At 38.7% G+C, this 13401-nt stretch overlaps 1 protein-coding gene across 4 annotated transcripts in view; it reads left to right on the top strand.

The window, feature by feature from the left end:
* FSIP2 (fibrous sheath interacting protein 2) overlaps nucleotides 1-13401 on the top strand; it is a 99297-nt gene that overhangs the window by 33935 nt on the left and 51961 nt on the right. For 2 of the 4 annotated variants that reach the window (XM_023506926.2, XM_031944655.1), the window contains one exon: nucleotides 1572-1617. In XM_023506926.2, the coding sequence (XP_023362694.2) occupies nucleotides 1572-1617 (46 nt within the window). Of the gene's footprint in view, nucleotides 1-1571; nucleotides 1618-13401 lie in introns of those variants that run through there. The other 2 variants (XM_031944657.1, XM_031944656.1) reach the window with 1 other exon arrangement.

Raw genomic sequence — 13401 nt, 5'->3', positions numbered from 1 at the left:
CTACCAGTAATTTTAGAAGAATCTACATTCTCGGGGAATTTTAAAAATCAGTTGTAACTTCCTTAGAAGTAAGTGTCTCCAAAGTTTTAATAGCATCTTGCAAAATGCCCTCACTGTCCCTGCTTCTATTGTACTCTTAATTGGCAGTCCTCTGTATGGCTTTAGCTACATTGCTCCATACCAGTGTTCTAGCAATGCAATATCCACATCACCCCTACCAGCCTAGGGCCTATATAATGCCTTTAAGATCCACATGATTCCCTTCTCTGTGACTTATGGACATTTATTTTAGGCAAGAAGTAGCACAATCACAACTAGCCTTTCACTTAGGAAAACTCTTAACATTTAGGCCGATTTGGCTCTCTGCCCTAATTCACATTTACGTCTATCTCTATTTAACATCTGGCCTTTGTGACTAGGGCAAAGTTGAGGTAGCCAGGAACGTTTATATATAGAAACAGGTGGTTATATTACTGTGACATGTTTATGGATGGATAGGGAGTACCATCATCAAGGAAATCATAGCTCTCTGAAATCCTGAGAAAATTAAAAGAATTAGCAGTTAGCTTTTACTCTGAACTTGCCTTTCACTTTGAACTCAAAAAGGGAGAAGCAAAGAGGCATGGACTTGGGGTCATGAGGACAGAGTTCAAATCCATTCTCAGACATTACTAGTTTGGGGCCCTTATGCAAGTCATTCTTTGTGCCTCAATTTTCTTATGGGAAAAAATGGAGGTAGAACTGGAGTCAATGGCCTCTCAGTTCCTTCCTTTTCTTCAGTCTCTGATCCTGTAAATACCAAGTTCAAAGGGGAGATACCCTGACTAGCTCTATAAGCATGAGTCTAATTAAAATAGATTAGAGGTTCTTAAAATCCAGAGATCTGTAAGCTGCTTTGGGGGAAAAAATATTTTGATAATTGTATTTCACTATAATTGGTTTCCTTTGGACACTTTTGTATTTTGTTAAATTTTTGAGAAGGGGTCTATCAGTCTGCCCAAGAAACAGAGAAAAGGAATAAGCCCTTGAACTAGATCTTTTGAATATAATTCTAAAAAAAAACCATACCTCAGCAGGAATATTGTAAGCATGGACAGAATATTGTATCCATCATTCTGGTAGAGCTACATATATGTTCTTTGTATAAAGACTTATATTATTTATTAGCTGTGTGACCTTAGACAAATCATTTAACCCCAACTGCCTCACCGAAAACAAATATTAAGACTTATATTATCATCACCATTATTCCAAACTCTTCAGCCCCTGTAGCATTTTGCAAGCTAATGGTCCTAAAGAAACAGACAGAAGCCATTTCCTACCCTCTGGGAACCTATAATGTAAGCTAAACAATATATGAGTGGGAAGACAGAAGGGAAACACATGGATAATAGTTCAAACTTTTAGCAAGTTGATGAACTAAATAATACATTCATATTGCCTCCAAGCGGAAAAATAAATGCCCAAGTTAGAGGTTTCTCTTACATTTTCAAATTGCCTGGGCCCAAGAAGGATTCATTTTCTGTTTCTCTCTCTATATGAAAGTTACAAACAAATAATTATTTTTTTAGGGCCAGCAACCCATGGAGCCTTCCTTTCTCAAGTTCTCTCAAATACGTAAGTATAGAACAAAATTAGTGTTACTTTTGTGATATGTAAAATCTGAAGTAACAAAAAAATAGTTTGAGCGTCTGAGCATATTGGTTTATTAAGCAATGCATGCCAATCGCATAATAAATTGGGACCAGGACTCCTCAGCTTGCCCCCCCATGCAGAGTGTGTGGGATGGGTGCTAGACCCCCTTACCCAAATTAAGGGTAAGACATCTTCAGATACAAACAGAAAACATCTATTTGGTCCTTGCAAGGAGAGGTCCAAGCACACCAACTGAGCAGCCCAACATGGTGTGTGGCCCTGGGCTGGAGACAGCTAATAGCTTAAATAACAAGATTTATGTTTATTGGATGGAATGAAAAGGAAATAACTATTGATCAATAGTCAGCAATACTATCTACTTTGTAACTTCCTGAAGTTAGACCTAGGGTCTGACTTTTTCTGCCCTATAGCCCTCTGAGAATAGGGATCACGCAACTTCCTGAAACTTGAGCCTAAGGTCTTACAGCCTCTGAGAAATCTTCACCTGGTCCCATTCAACATCCTTGTTATCTAGGCCTTCTGGCTTGTCCCTCTCTTCAATATTAACTGTAACCTTCCCTCTACCATTTAGAACCCACACCTACACATCAGTGAAAGCTTTCAGGAAACATTTTAGCTAAGAAATATTGAACTATTCTAGTTATTAAGTGCACAAGCAAGCGTGTGATAGGATAATGCTACTTAAAGCAATAAGCAGGAATCACAGAACCTGCTTCCACCAAGGCCTCAGATTTGTCTGTCTTGGAAAACCTGCCATCACAGACCAACAGAATGGCATCTGGCAGCCAATTATCCATAGAACTACAACACGTCAAGGCCCAGTGGCCTCAGGGCCATTATCCCATCATTCCTACCTCAAGCAGTCCAGACCCAGATTCATTGGGACAAAGGTCTCATCTTCTGGACCTGCATCAGGCTGATAAAGGGCATAGAGCCAACCCAGCCTAGTGGGGTGTGGACTGAGGAGGGGAAACAAGTGACTTGTAGGTGGTATCAGCAGCATCTGGGGGCAGTGCTGAATTTCAGAATCAGGTATCAAATGTTTTCAGGTTGACCAAGTAGTTGGATTTCACGACTTGAGTCTGGAAGAAACAATTCTCACAAGTAGATTAAAACTGCAAGGACTAAATATGAACCAAAAAATAAATAAATAAACAAGAGTGGAGTCAGTATGGGGGTTACTAGGGAACCCCAGGAACCCCAACCAGAGGAAGACTGGGGGAAGATGAGACTATCATGAATGTCTCTCATCCAAACACCTTTTCCTAGAATACATATCAAAGAACATTTTCTCCAAATTGCTGCTTTTGCTTCCTCAAAGGAATAGGGGCAATGGGTGGAACAGTATGGCCTTAAGTGATTATGCTCTCCCCTTTAGCAAAAATTCTTAGAGCCTTTTCAGTCTTATAAGAGAAAGGCAGTTTACCCAAGTAGTACAAAAGCAGTTTCAAGCCCCTGCAAGGGGGCATATGTGCAAAATCCATCTGCCAATCCTGTCCTAAGTGTGTACCCCTCGTCCAGATAGACTTCAGGATAGGAAGGTTTAATAGCCCTTTCAGAATTTATTTGCCAGGGAGCTATATGAGGGAATGTAGGAGTCAGGAGTTGGGGAAATTAAAGGTGCCATGGTCAGGGGCAAACAAAGCAGCATGGGCAGCTGAATCTGCAAGCCTGTTTCCCCTGACCTGAAGTGAATCCCTCTTCAGTTGTTCTTTACAAAACATAATAGAAACCTCTCCAAGTCCAGACACAGCTTGCATTGTTTCCCTGCATACTTATTGGGGGAATGTGTGGCTATCACATTTCTTTCCATATATTCCCCATGAGCGTGCAAAACATGAAAGGCATATTTGGAATCGGTATATTCACTCACATTCCCTTCCCCAATTCTAAAATTCTGATGAGGGAAAAAATGCTCTGAACCTGGTGGGCAGTTAGACTCTCCAATGACTGGCCTACGGTGACCTTGGAGGCTTCCTCAATTAGAAAAACTATGTCAGCCACTGCTCTAAGGCAGAAGGGTCACCCCAAAGATACCATGTTTGTTTGAGAAGCAAAAAGCCTGAGATAAGGTCTCAGAGACTGAATCAAAACCCCTAGGACATGGCCCCACCTTTCATCAACATGCAGAGTAAAAGGCTTTAGGTACAACCGGTTAGAGTGGAAGAGAGGTCAGTTTAGCTTTCAAGGTCTTTAAAAAGATTTGGTCTGGACAGCTAGTTAATGCAGTGGATAGAACATCAGCCCCGAAGTCAGGAGGACCCAAGTTCAAATGCGACCCAAATACTTAACACTTCCTAGCTGTGTGACTCTGGGCAAGTTATTTAACCCCAACTGCCTTGGCAAAAAAAAAAAAAAAAAAAAAAAAAAAAAGCCTTGGTCTGATCAGGGAGTGATAACATTGTTTACTTCCTCTCTGCAATAAGCAAAAGGGAGGTGGGAGTTAATTAATGGCCCAAATATTTAACAAAATGATAAGCAAAGTGGGCCCTCAGACAAAGAAACTCTAGCCTCAGGAAGCCAGGAAGTTAAGAGGTTTTATGGCAGCAGCCAAAAAAGCCACCAGGGCTGGGTTGCAGATCAAGATATCATCTACATAATTGTATTATGCTCGTGTCCTCTGCTGACCATTTGCTCTGATTACATAAATTTGTTATAAGAGGAAAAAACAGGAACATGATTATAATATAATCAGTCATAACACATCCTTAAGGGTCTCCTCCTGAGAGCGCATACATGATAGGATAAAGCATCCTTAGCTCTGACAACCACTCATGCAGAAACAATTCCACTTCATAGCCAAACTCAGAAATAATCACGTGGGAAACAAAGAAACAGAACTGGAAACAGAGTCAGAAGGATCCCATTTTAAGCAGAGGCCAAGGCTGGCCTCCCAATTCTTGTCCAGATATCCACCCATAACAATTCAGGAAGGCATCTCTCTGAATAACATTTTACTCAAGTGGTGGGTTACAGATTTAATGATCCATCAGGCTAGTCATCCAAATCTGAAACTCAAAACAATATTAGTTATAGTCCCAAGAGATTTCTTCTCAAAAACAAGTTTCACTAATCAGGTTTTAGATCCTAAACTATCTATACCAGGTGCCTGTAAAGCACAGCCAAATCTAGAGGTAGCACTTTCAGGTTAGAATCCTGTTCTAGGTACTTCAAGAAAGCTATAGATCATATTTGTTATCATATTTATTAAGCAGGAGACCATTATGCACTTAAATAATTAATTTGCTGAAGACAGATGGAGATCTTGGCAGAAATAATCATTTTCAGAGAACATGCAGTTCTAATTAACCTCTTACAAGTTTCTTGTTTTGCTAAGCAATAGAATCTGACACAGTATCAAAAATGATCTTGCTTTCATACACATAACTAGTATATAGTTTTCAATCCTAAATTTTAGAATAACTACCAAAAATCCCAATCAAAACCCTCCAGAAATCTAAAGGTGAAGAGAGACTAGAACTCTACACCCAGAACTAAGCTTTTCCCAAACCTGCAAGTTCACAAAGCAGGGCCTGAAGTCTTACTTTCCCTGCCTGTCCAACCAGAAATCCCAATCATATCCCTGGGGCCAAATCCTCTGCACAAAATCTACCCATGGGCCACCCCATGGCTGCTGCCCTCCCCTGGGTCAGTCTGCCAAGGCACTCCACCTCCATTCCCCTATGCCACATTTTCAGAGTCCAGCTCCATTGAAAACCAAGAGTGTGAATCTGAAATGGATATCGGAGAGGCCATTTGGAAGATATGATTTGCAATCTCCATTTAGTAATCTTAAAAGTCAAGATTTATATAGTTTTTAAGCTAATGTTCCATTGACACCAGCTACCTCCAGGTAACACCATATACATTCCAGGGTTAATGCATAAACCATACTTTGACATTTTCGTATCCACCTTCACTATCAATACCAATTGTATTGGTATTGTAACTAATAGAGTTGTGATACTCATCAAGACGGAGAGAATTATAAATAGTTGTGATATTTATCGATACCAAAGTATTTCTCGAAACTGAGTTGTAAATAGCAGAAATTATCATACCAGTATACTTATCAAGACAGAATCATAAAGAGTATAATTGTGATGCCTTGTTCCTGTCACATGCATTCTCCAATAAGATGGCGAGTCAATGCTTTGAACTGATTAGCCCTTACAGAGAACAGGTCTCAAGTTATACCTGGACTGGACTCTTTCCTGTACATGGCCTTATTCAATACTGGCCCTCTATATCGTGTGGTATCTCCCCTAACTCCACCATGTTTCTCAAACCCACTTCTCCTCCTTATAAGTAAGTCTTTTAGTGTACTAAGTTCCCTTCAGGATTTAGCCTGCCAACTAAGGATATGCCCCAACCTCATGGTGTGTTTCCTTTTTCCTGGCAAATGGCAAGTTCCACTAAAGAACTTGCTTTTTCTTTCTATCATTAATTATTAAAACCCCTTCTTCCACCTCCTATCTACCACTCCTGGTGTCCATTCTATCTCTGTCTCCCTCTCTCTCTCTCCCTCTTTCTAACAACTGATCACATCAATAATCCCTAACAATTGTAAGTTTCAATATTACAACAATAACCCCTACTTAATTAACAATTTCAGTTTTCACAAGTAATAGCTGAATATACATAACAGCCTAGCATCTAAAAAATGGATATAAATCTCATGTAAATTAAAAATCCAATACTTTACCTTGTGATATTCTAACTAGATGTTCCATTCAAACCATCAGTTGCTTTTGCAAATCAATCTTTTTTGTCCCTTGTTTTTTTTTTAATTACCTTTTTTTTTTTTAAACTTAAAGAGTCATAGTATAGCTAATATCTAAATAACTTTGGACCAAATTTCATAAAACTTATACACATGTCCAGCAAAACTGATGAAATTTTAAAGCATAGCTTGTAATTTTTTACAAATTACCCAATATACATTTTAGAATGCAATATATTTCATTAGGGGATACAAATGTTGACGTCAGGAACCGAATGTTGAGGTGTAGACCACATGTGTTGAGGTCTACATTTGGGATACCTAAATGAAATTAGGGTTTAGTTGGGTCTAGTGGCAGGTTTGGGGTACAGGGAGTCAAACAGAGTTCCCCTGCAACCCCCTTAGATTCGGCACAAGTAAAAAAAAATTAAAAAAAAAATTCGGCGCAAGGATACGGCGGTACATGAGGTCTAGAAGCGGCACGGATTCCCAATAAAAGCATTTATTAGCCCAGAGAGATAGATTAATAAAAGAGGTTTATTATTGAGTTTAGAAGTAGGAGATAGGTGAAGGTAGAGATAAAGTGGGCACTGGACAGAGGGTCCAGTGGACAGAGGGTCCAGTGGACAGAGGGTCCAGTGGACAGAGGGTCCAGTGGACAGAGGGTCCAGTGGACAGAGGGTCCAGTGGACAGAGGGTCCTCACATGGCGACCATGTTTGGAATCTCTGCAAAGAGGGGTTCCCAGTGTGGTCCTTTTAAGTCGGAGACTTAGCTCGAGGGGCTTTGGGGTGTAGCCCCAGAGTTGGCTCAGATCCGGGTGGGGCTGGGACAGGTCCGGACCTTCTATTGGAATTCAAAGGGACCAGGATTTGTGAGTCAAAGGGTAATTTACATTAGCTAGGGGGGTTGGGAATCAAAGATGGGAATCTTTCCCCACATCAAACATGTGACCTCTTAAGGCAAGTTACCAGAACTTTGTTTTAATAATCTATTTTTTTAATTTAAAATCAAATCAAATACAGATTTAAATTTCCAGTAGTAATTTTTTAATATTTGCACACAAATTTCTAAGATTTTGTGCTTTAAATAAACAAACTCACAATTCTAGCACATACCGGTTAATAGTGATCTTCTCATAATTGTAATAGTTAGAGATTCTTCATCATATAAAATTTACAACTCATCTTGATATCTAAGGAGGTGGCCTTAAGCTCTGCATTCCTGGTGTAAAAGCCAATTGTTAGAAATTGATCCTGCTTAACAAAATTGTAGATTATCAGTAAACTCATCCCTTTGTTGGAACCTATGTGACGCAAACAAGTTATTTCTCAGGGAGAACAATCTTACAAAATAGTTTTAAGAAATTTAACAGATGTACAATTTAAGAGGAATTCCAGAAAAAGATTCCTCTTTACTTCCTGTCTTTCTTTGATTAGCATCTTCTTTCTTTGTAGTAGTAGGTGGAATATGTATACGTGTATATATGCTATTTTTTATTAGTAACATCTGTAATTACCCTCTACTGCTTGCAGCTGATCCTCAGGCTTCTTTTTGAATTAGTGTTAGAATCTCTTCTTAAATTTTTTAATACTTTCAACAATTCATGTGTTCCCAAATTCAAAAGCAGTTTTATCCAATTAATATCCCTCAACAATTTTTGATAATTATTTTGATAACTATTTAGAGTCAGGGGTCCTGAAACTTTTTAAATAGGGGGGCCACTTCACTGTCCCTCAGACTGTTGGAGGGCCGGACTATAGTAAAAACAAAAACTTTGTTTTGTGGGCCTTTAAATAAACTTCATAGCCCCGGGTGAGGGGGATAAACGTCCTCAGCTGCTGCCTCTGGCCCACGGCCGTAGTTTGAGGACCCCTGACTTACAGTAACTAAATTATCCCTTCTAATTCATATTTTAAAATTGGCCTAGAATCAGTGATATATACTTTCAGGGCTTCAACCTTTTAAAGGGCAAACCTGATCCAGGTAAGGTATTTTTTTGCAGATACAAATTTTTAGTTACAAGCCCAATACCAGTTCTACAATTTTAGGAAGAAACTATTACTTTTTGGTTGTTTTTTTCCAATCCACACAAATCTTTTTCTCTTTCCTTTGTGAATCAGAAAAGGTTTGCCAACTACACTGTTTGCTGCCAGGTTTTAAAAGCAGCCAAGCTGTTTTCTGTTTTCCCCAAAATTCCCAAAGTCTTAAATCTTCTGTTAACACAGTCAGTGAAAAGGGATTGCAATTTACATAAAACTTTACTATCTTATCACAACTAATGAATTTCACTGAACTGAGTGAATATATTTTCTCTCTCCTCTTATCCCTTTGTCCATATATCCCTACTGCAGTCAGGGAATGGGGGAAGGGAGAAGAAAGAGAAAGTGACTCTTTACTCTATGCACTATCCTCTTCATGGAGGCCTTAATTTACTTGAATTTGCTTCCAAATTACTTTACAAACACACAAAAATCATTTCTCTCAACATTGGCATTGTATGTTGGTCACATCTAAAAACCCATTTAAAGTTATCAAATATGAAGCAATTGAATCCAATAAAGAAGTTAGCACTCATGTAGCATGTTTTATGCTAAGCACTTTTGCCATCTTGAAATGACCCATTGCTTAAATTCCCCAATCATGGCTCTCAAATATTAGTTCATTTCTGTAGCCCCTGGGGTCCACAGGAAAAAGTCAGGTTTTTTTTTTCCTTCTATGGTGGGAATAAGGGGTGTTAAGGAATCTTCCCCAGTGTTTTATTTGCAACATAGACGTTTTTCTTCTTGCTGGCAGAGTTTTAAAATCTTTCCAGGTAACAAAACCTAGCTCACAGAACACATATGACAGACATTCTGCACAGACAAAAATGACATGCAAGAGGATCATCCCTTCCCCACACAAAATAGCAATATTTCATAAAGTGCACTCTGGTGGCATTTTAGATTTTTGCTCTGAAGATTTGGTTTCATCTGCTCATTCCCCTTTTCTTTCTGGAGAGGGCAGCTCCCAATCTCATGGCTTGAGATCTTGTTAATACACTAAGCCTCTCAACTCAGATCCCCAAGCCCAGAGGGGTCGTCCCCATCTAGAGCACCCCTACTCCATGCCATTTATTAGGCATTTATTAGGACTTCCTTCTGCTTACTAGGCAGCACCCCTTAACCTTGGATCACCAAGCCTTGATGATCTCAGGGTCCCCTTCAGCCTAGGGAGAGCCTAAAGACACAAGCAGTGCTCTTACCTCTGGATTATGCATACTAGTTACCTGACTGTCCACTTGCCCTCAGGCTTCTTCAGAGACTTCCGTTTCTATTTGAATGCCTCTCTACTTCAGGCCCATACTTCCCAAAGAAGGAGCCTGAGAGTCTTATCTCAAGGACATTTAGAGAAAAATCCAATCTCATGTCTGCCTTAGCATCAGAACCCCAGCCATCTCTCTGGGAAGTCACAGATTCCAGATGAGCCCCCATGCAGAGTGTGTGGGATGAATGCTATATCCCCTTACTCAAACTGAATACTCAGAGGCATCTTCAGATACAAAGAGAAAGCATTTATTTGGTCCTTGCAAGGAGAGGTCCAAGCACACCAACTGAGCAGCCATGCATGGTGTGCGGCCCCAGACCAGAAACAGTGAATGGATTGAATAGTAAGAGACTTTGGTTCCTTGGATGGATTGAAAAGGAAGTAACAATTTACCAAGTCAGCAATGGTGTCTACTTCTTGTGGGTCACATAACTTCTTGAAACTTAGAGTCTGACCTTTTCTGCCCTCCAGCCCTCTGAGAATAGGGATCATGTGACTTCCTGAAACTTGGGCCTAACATGTTATAGCCTCTGGAAAGTCTTCACCTGATCCCATTCAATGAAAGGCAGATTTTTTTTATGCACTAAAAGAAGACAAGATATAAACCAGGAAATAAGGTTAGGTAATCTGATTTCTAATTGGAGAAAAAATTAGGAGCTTTCTAAGTTGGGAAGGGGATGAATGAGTTTCAAGAATTGGGAAAAGGGACAGTTAGCAGTTAAGGCTTTTCCAGATGTCAAGCAGGATGTCACTTAGTTCCATGATTAGGAAGGAGATATAAATTTCATTTTCCTGTAAGTTGTCTCAAAATGGATTCAGTTTTATGTGAAGTCACACTTTTGTTTACACAATTCCAACAATTCTCTCGGATCCCCTCTGATTCACTGGAGAGAAGGCCAGTTCACTAGAATTTAGTATTCTCATTAATCATCAACATTATATACCAAAAACAGATCATTGGGAAACATCCTTTTGTATAGTCCAGTGCAGGGGTCCTCACACTTTTTAAATAGGGGGCCAAGTTCACTGTCCCTCAGACTGTTGGAGGGCCAGACTATAGTAAAAACACTTTGTTTTGTGGGCCTTTAAAGAAATTTCATAGCCCTGGGTGAGGGGGATAATCGTCCTCAGCTGCTGCATGTGGCCCGTAGTTTGAGGACCCCTGGACTCTAGCATAACAGCTAACAGAACTTAATAATGATGATATACAAATCTTTCTAAATAGATTGAATATTAAAAGTTAAGTCAGGCTACAGATCAAATTAAAGGGTTCACAATGGACTAATTTTGAGGGGGGAGATTTACATATCACTGGGGTAACCAAGAAAACTCAGCAAACAAATACCATGAAACAAACCAAAACAAAACAAAAAAACCAAAGCAATACAATAGTGATCAATTTTAAATAACATCAAGTCTCTCTATATCCTAGTAACCCAATCCACACTCAAGAGCCATTTAACCATCACATTTTGTCTCTAGTCCCAGATGTCCCATGTAATCCTCAGGTCCCTGAAAATATCTTCTTGGATATTTAGAAACAGGTCTCATTCTCATGACAGTTACAACTGCTCCTCCAGTTTCAAGTCAGTTGCAGAAAATCCTAAACAATTCCACTAAATCCTTCCAGTAACAAATCTTAATATAATTTAGTACAACTCCTAAATTTGTTTTTCCAATAACTAGTTCATGAGATGAAAACCATCTTAAGCCTTAAGGAGCCATTTTTTTTGTTTTGCTTTCTGAGGCAATTGGGGTCACAACTAGCAAGTGTTAAGTATCTGAGACCAGATTTTAACTCGGGTCCTCCTGACTTCAGGGCTGGTGCTCTATCCACTGCACCACCTAGATGCTCCAGGAGTTGATCTTATTAAAATCAGAGCTATAAGATCATCAAATTAGGAACCTGAAAATTTTAGTTTTTATGTACGAGTTGTTGTTTTTAATTTTTTTTTTTTTTTGGCTGAGGCAATTGAGGTTAAATGACTTGCCCAGGTCACCCAGCTAGGAAGTGTTAAGTGTCTGAGGTCAAATTTGAACTCGGGTCCTCCCGACTTCAGGTCTGGTGCTCTATCCACTGTGCCACCTAGATGACCCCTGTTTTTATCTTTACCCAAACGTTTTACTTGTTATAAGAATCCGAAAAATATTCATGAGGGTCAGAACCTTCTGTCTTTTTAAAATTATAAGACTTTAAAATAGGAAAAATTTATAATTCAGTGTGATTTTATATGTAAAATTCTTAATTTAAATTAAACATAATTAAAGCCTGAAGTTCCCATTAGAAACATTTCTAAGTCAATGATACATTTATTTATATAGTTCTTAGAGAAAACAGTATATTCCTATTGCTTCCTCAAATTTTACTATTCCATTATAAAACTTTTCTATTATTACATCTTTGTATTGTTACTTTGCCTAATTCCCCCCTTAGGATGATATCATCCTTATAATTTGACCACAAATACAGATTAAAATTTTAAGCTTTTTCATAAATTTCATCCTATTATAGTAATTCAGAGATTTAAGTATTAATTAATAGATTTAATATTAGACTTCTGCTGCTTACCCAACCCGATTAAAGAAATGTGCTATGAAAGGATAAGAAAGCACACTTTTTCACCTCAAAAGGTTAAAACTCATCTCAAGGTACAGATTGACCTGACATCATAACAGGGGAAAAACTCCCTATACTTTTTTCATTCCAGGCATAAGTCTGACAGATAATCATGTTGTAAAGTTTCACATTTCACAGAGTATCGTAGTCAAGCTCAAATAGCCAGATAGGAAAATTTTCTTTTCAGAAAAGTGGCACAATGGAAAAATAGTCATTAGGATACCACCTTAAGCCATGCTAGAGTTATCCCCTCAACTTTTCCCAGAGACAGCTATCCCATAGCAAACTGCAGGACATGTCATTTTCTCCTTGATTGGTGCTCTATTGATTTAATGGCACGTTAGACAAATTACAGCCCCAAGAGTTTTTACCTCAAATAGCAAAATAACACTAATCACAGCTTAGCGCTTAAATATTATTAGTTTTCTGATGTTAAATGAAATGAGCAGAACCAGGATATCATTGTACACAGCAACATCAGTGTTATACAGCTATCATTTCTGATGAACTTCACTCTTTCCAACAAAGAGATGATTGATGCCAGTTCCAATGATCTTGTGATGAAGAGAACCATCTACACCCAGAGAGAGAGAGAGGACTGTGGATCACAACATAACATTCCCAGTCTTTGTTGTTGTTCGCTTGTATTTTATTTTCTTATTCATTTTCTTTTTTTGGTCCGATTTTTCTTGTGCAAAAAGAGAATTATATGAATGTTGACACATACTGGATTTAACATATTTTAACATGTTTAAGCATATTGGATTGCTTGCCATCTAGGGGAGAGGGAGGGGGAAGGAGGGGAAAATCTGAAACACAAGGCTATGCAAGGGTCAATGTTGAAAAATTATCCATGCATACATTTTGAAAATAAAAAGCTTTAAAAAAAAAAAAAAAAAGAAAGAAAGAAAGAAAGAAAAAGAAGTGTTGCAATTTCAAAGGAGTTTTATAAAGACTCCTTGTTAAGAGAAAAGACTTCAAAACCCTATTACACCAGGAGTTATAAATTAGCTTTGCCTCATATGTATACTACTAATATGCTTCTCTACCATTGGTTGAGCCCAGAAGTCCCATAGATGCTATTATTTGTTGGGAAATAT

The sequence above is a fragment of the Sarcophilus harrisii genome, chromosome X, assembly GCF_902635505.1.
Source record: "Sarcophilus harrisii chromosome X, mSarHar1.11, whole genome shotgun sequence".
NCBI classification, from domain to species: domain Eukaryota; kingdom Metazoa; phylum Chordata; class Mammalia; order Dasyuromorphia; family Dasyuridae; genus Sarcophilus; species Sarcophilus harrisii.
Note: the sequence above shows the minus strand (reverse complement) of the source record. Positions and strands in the feature narration are given on the sequence as shown.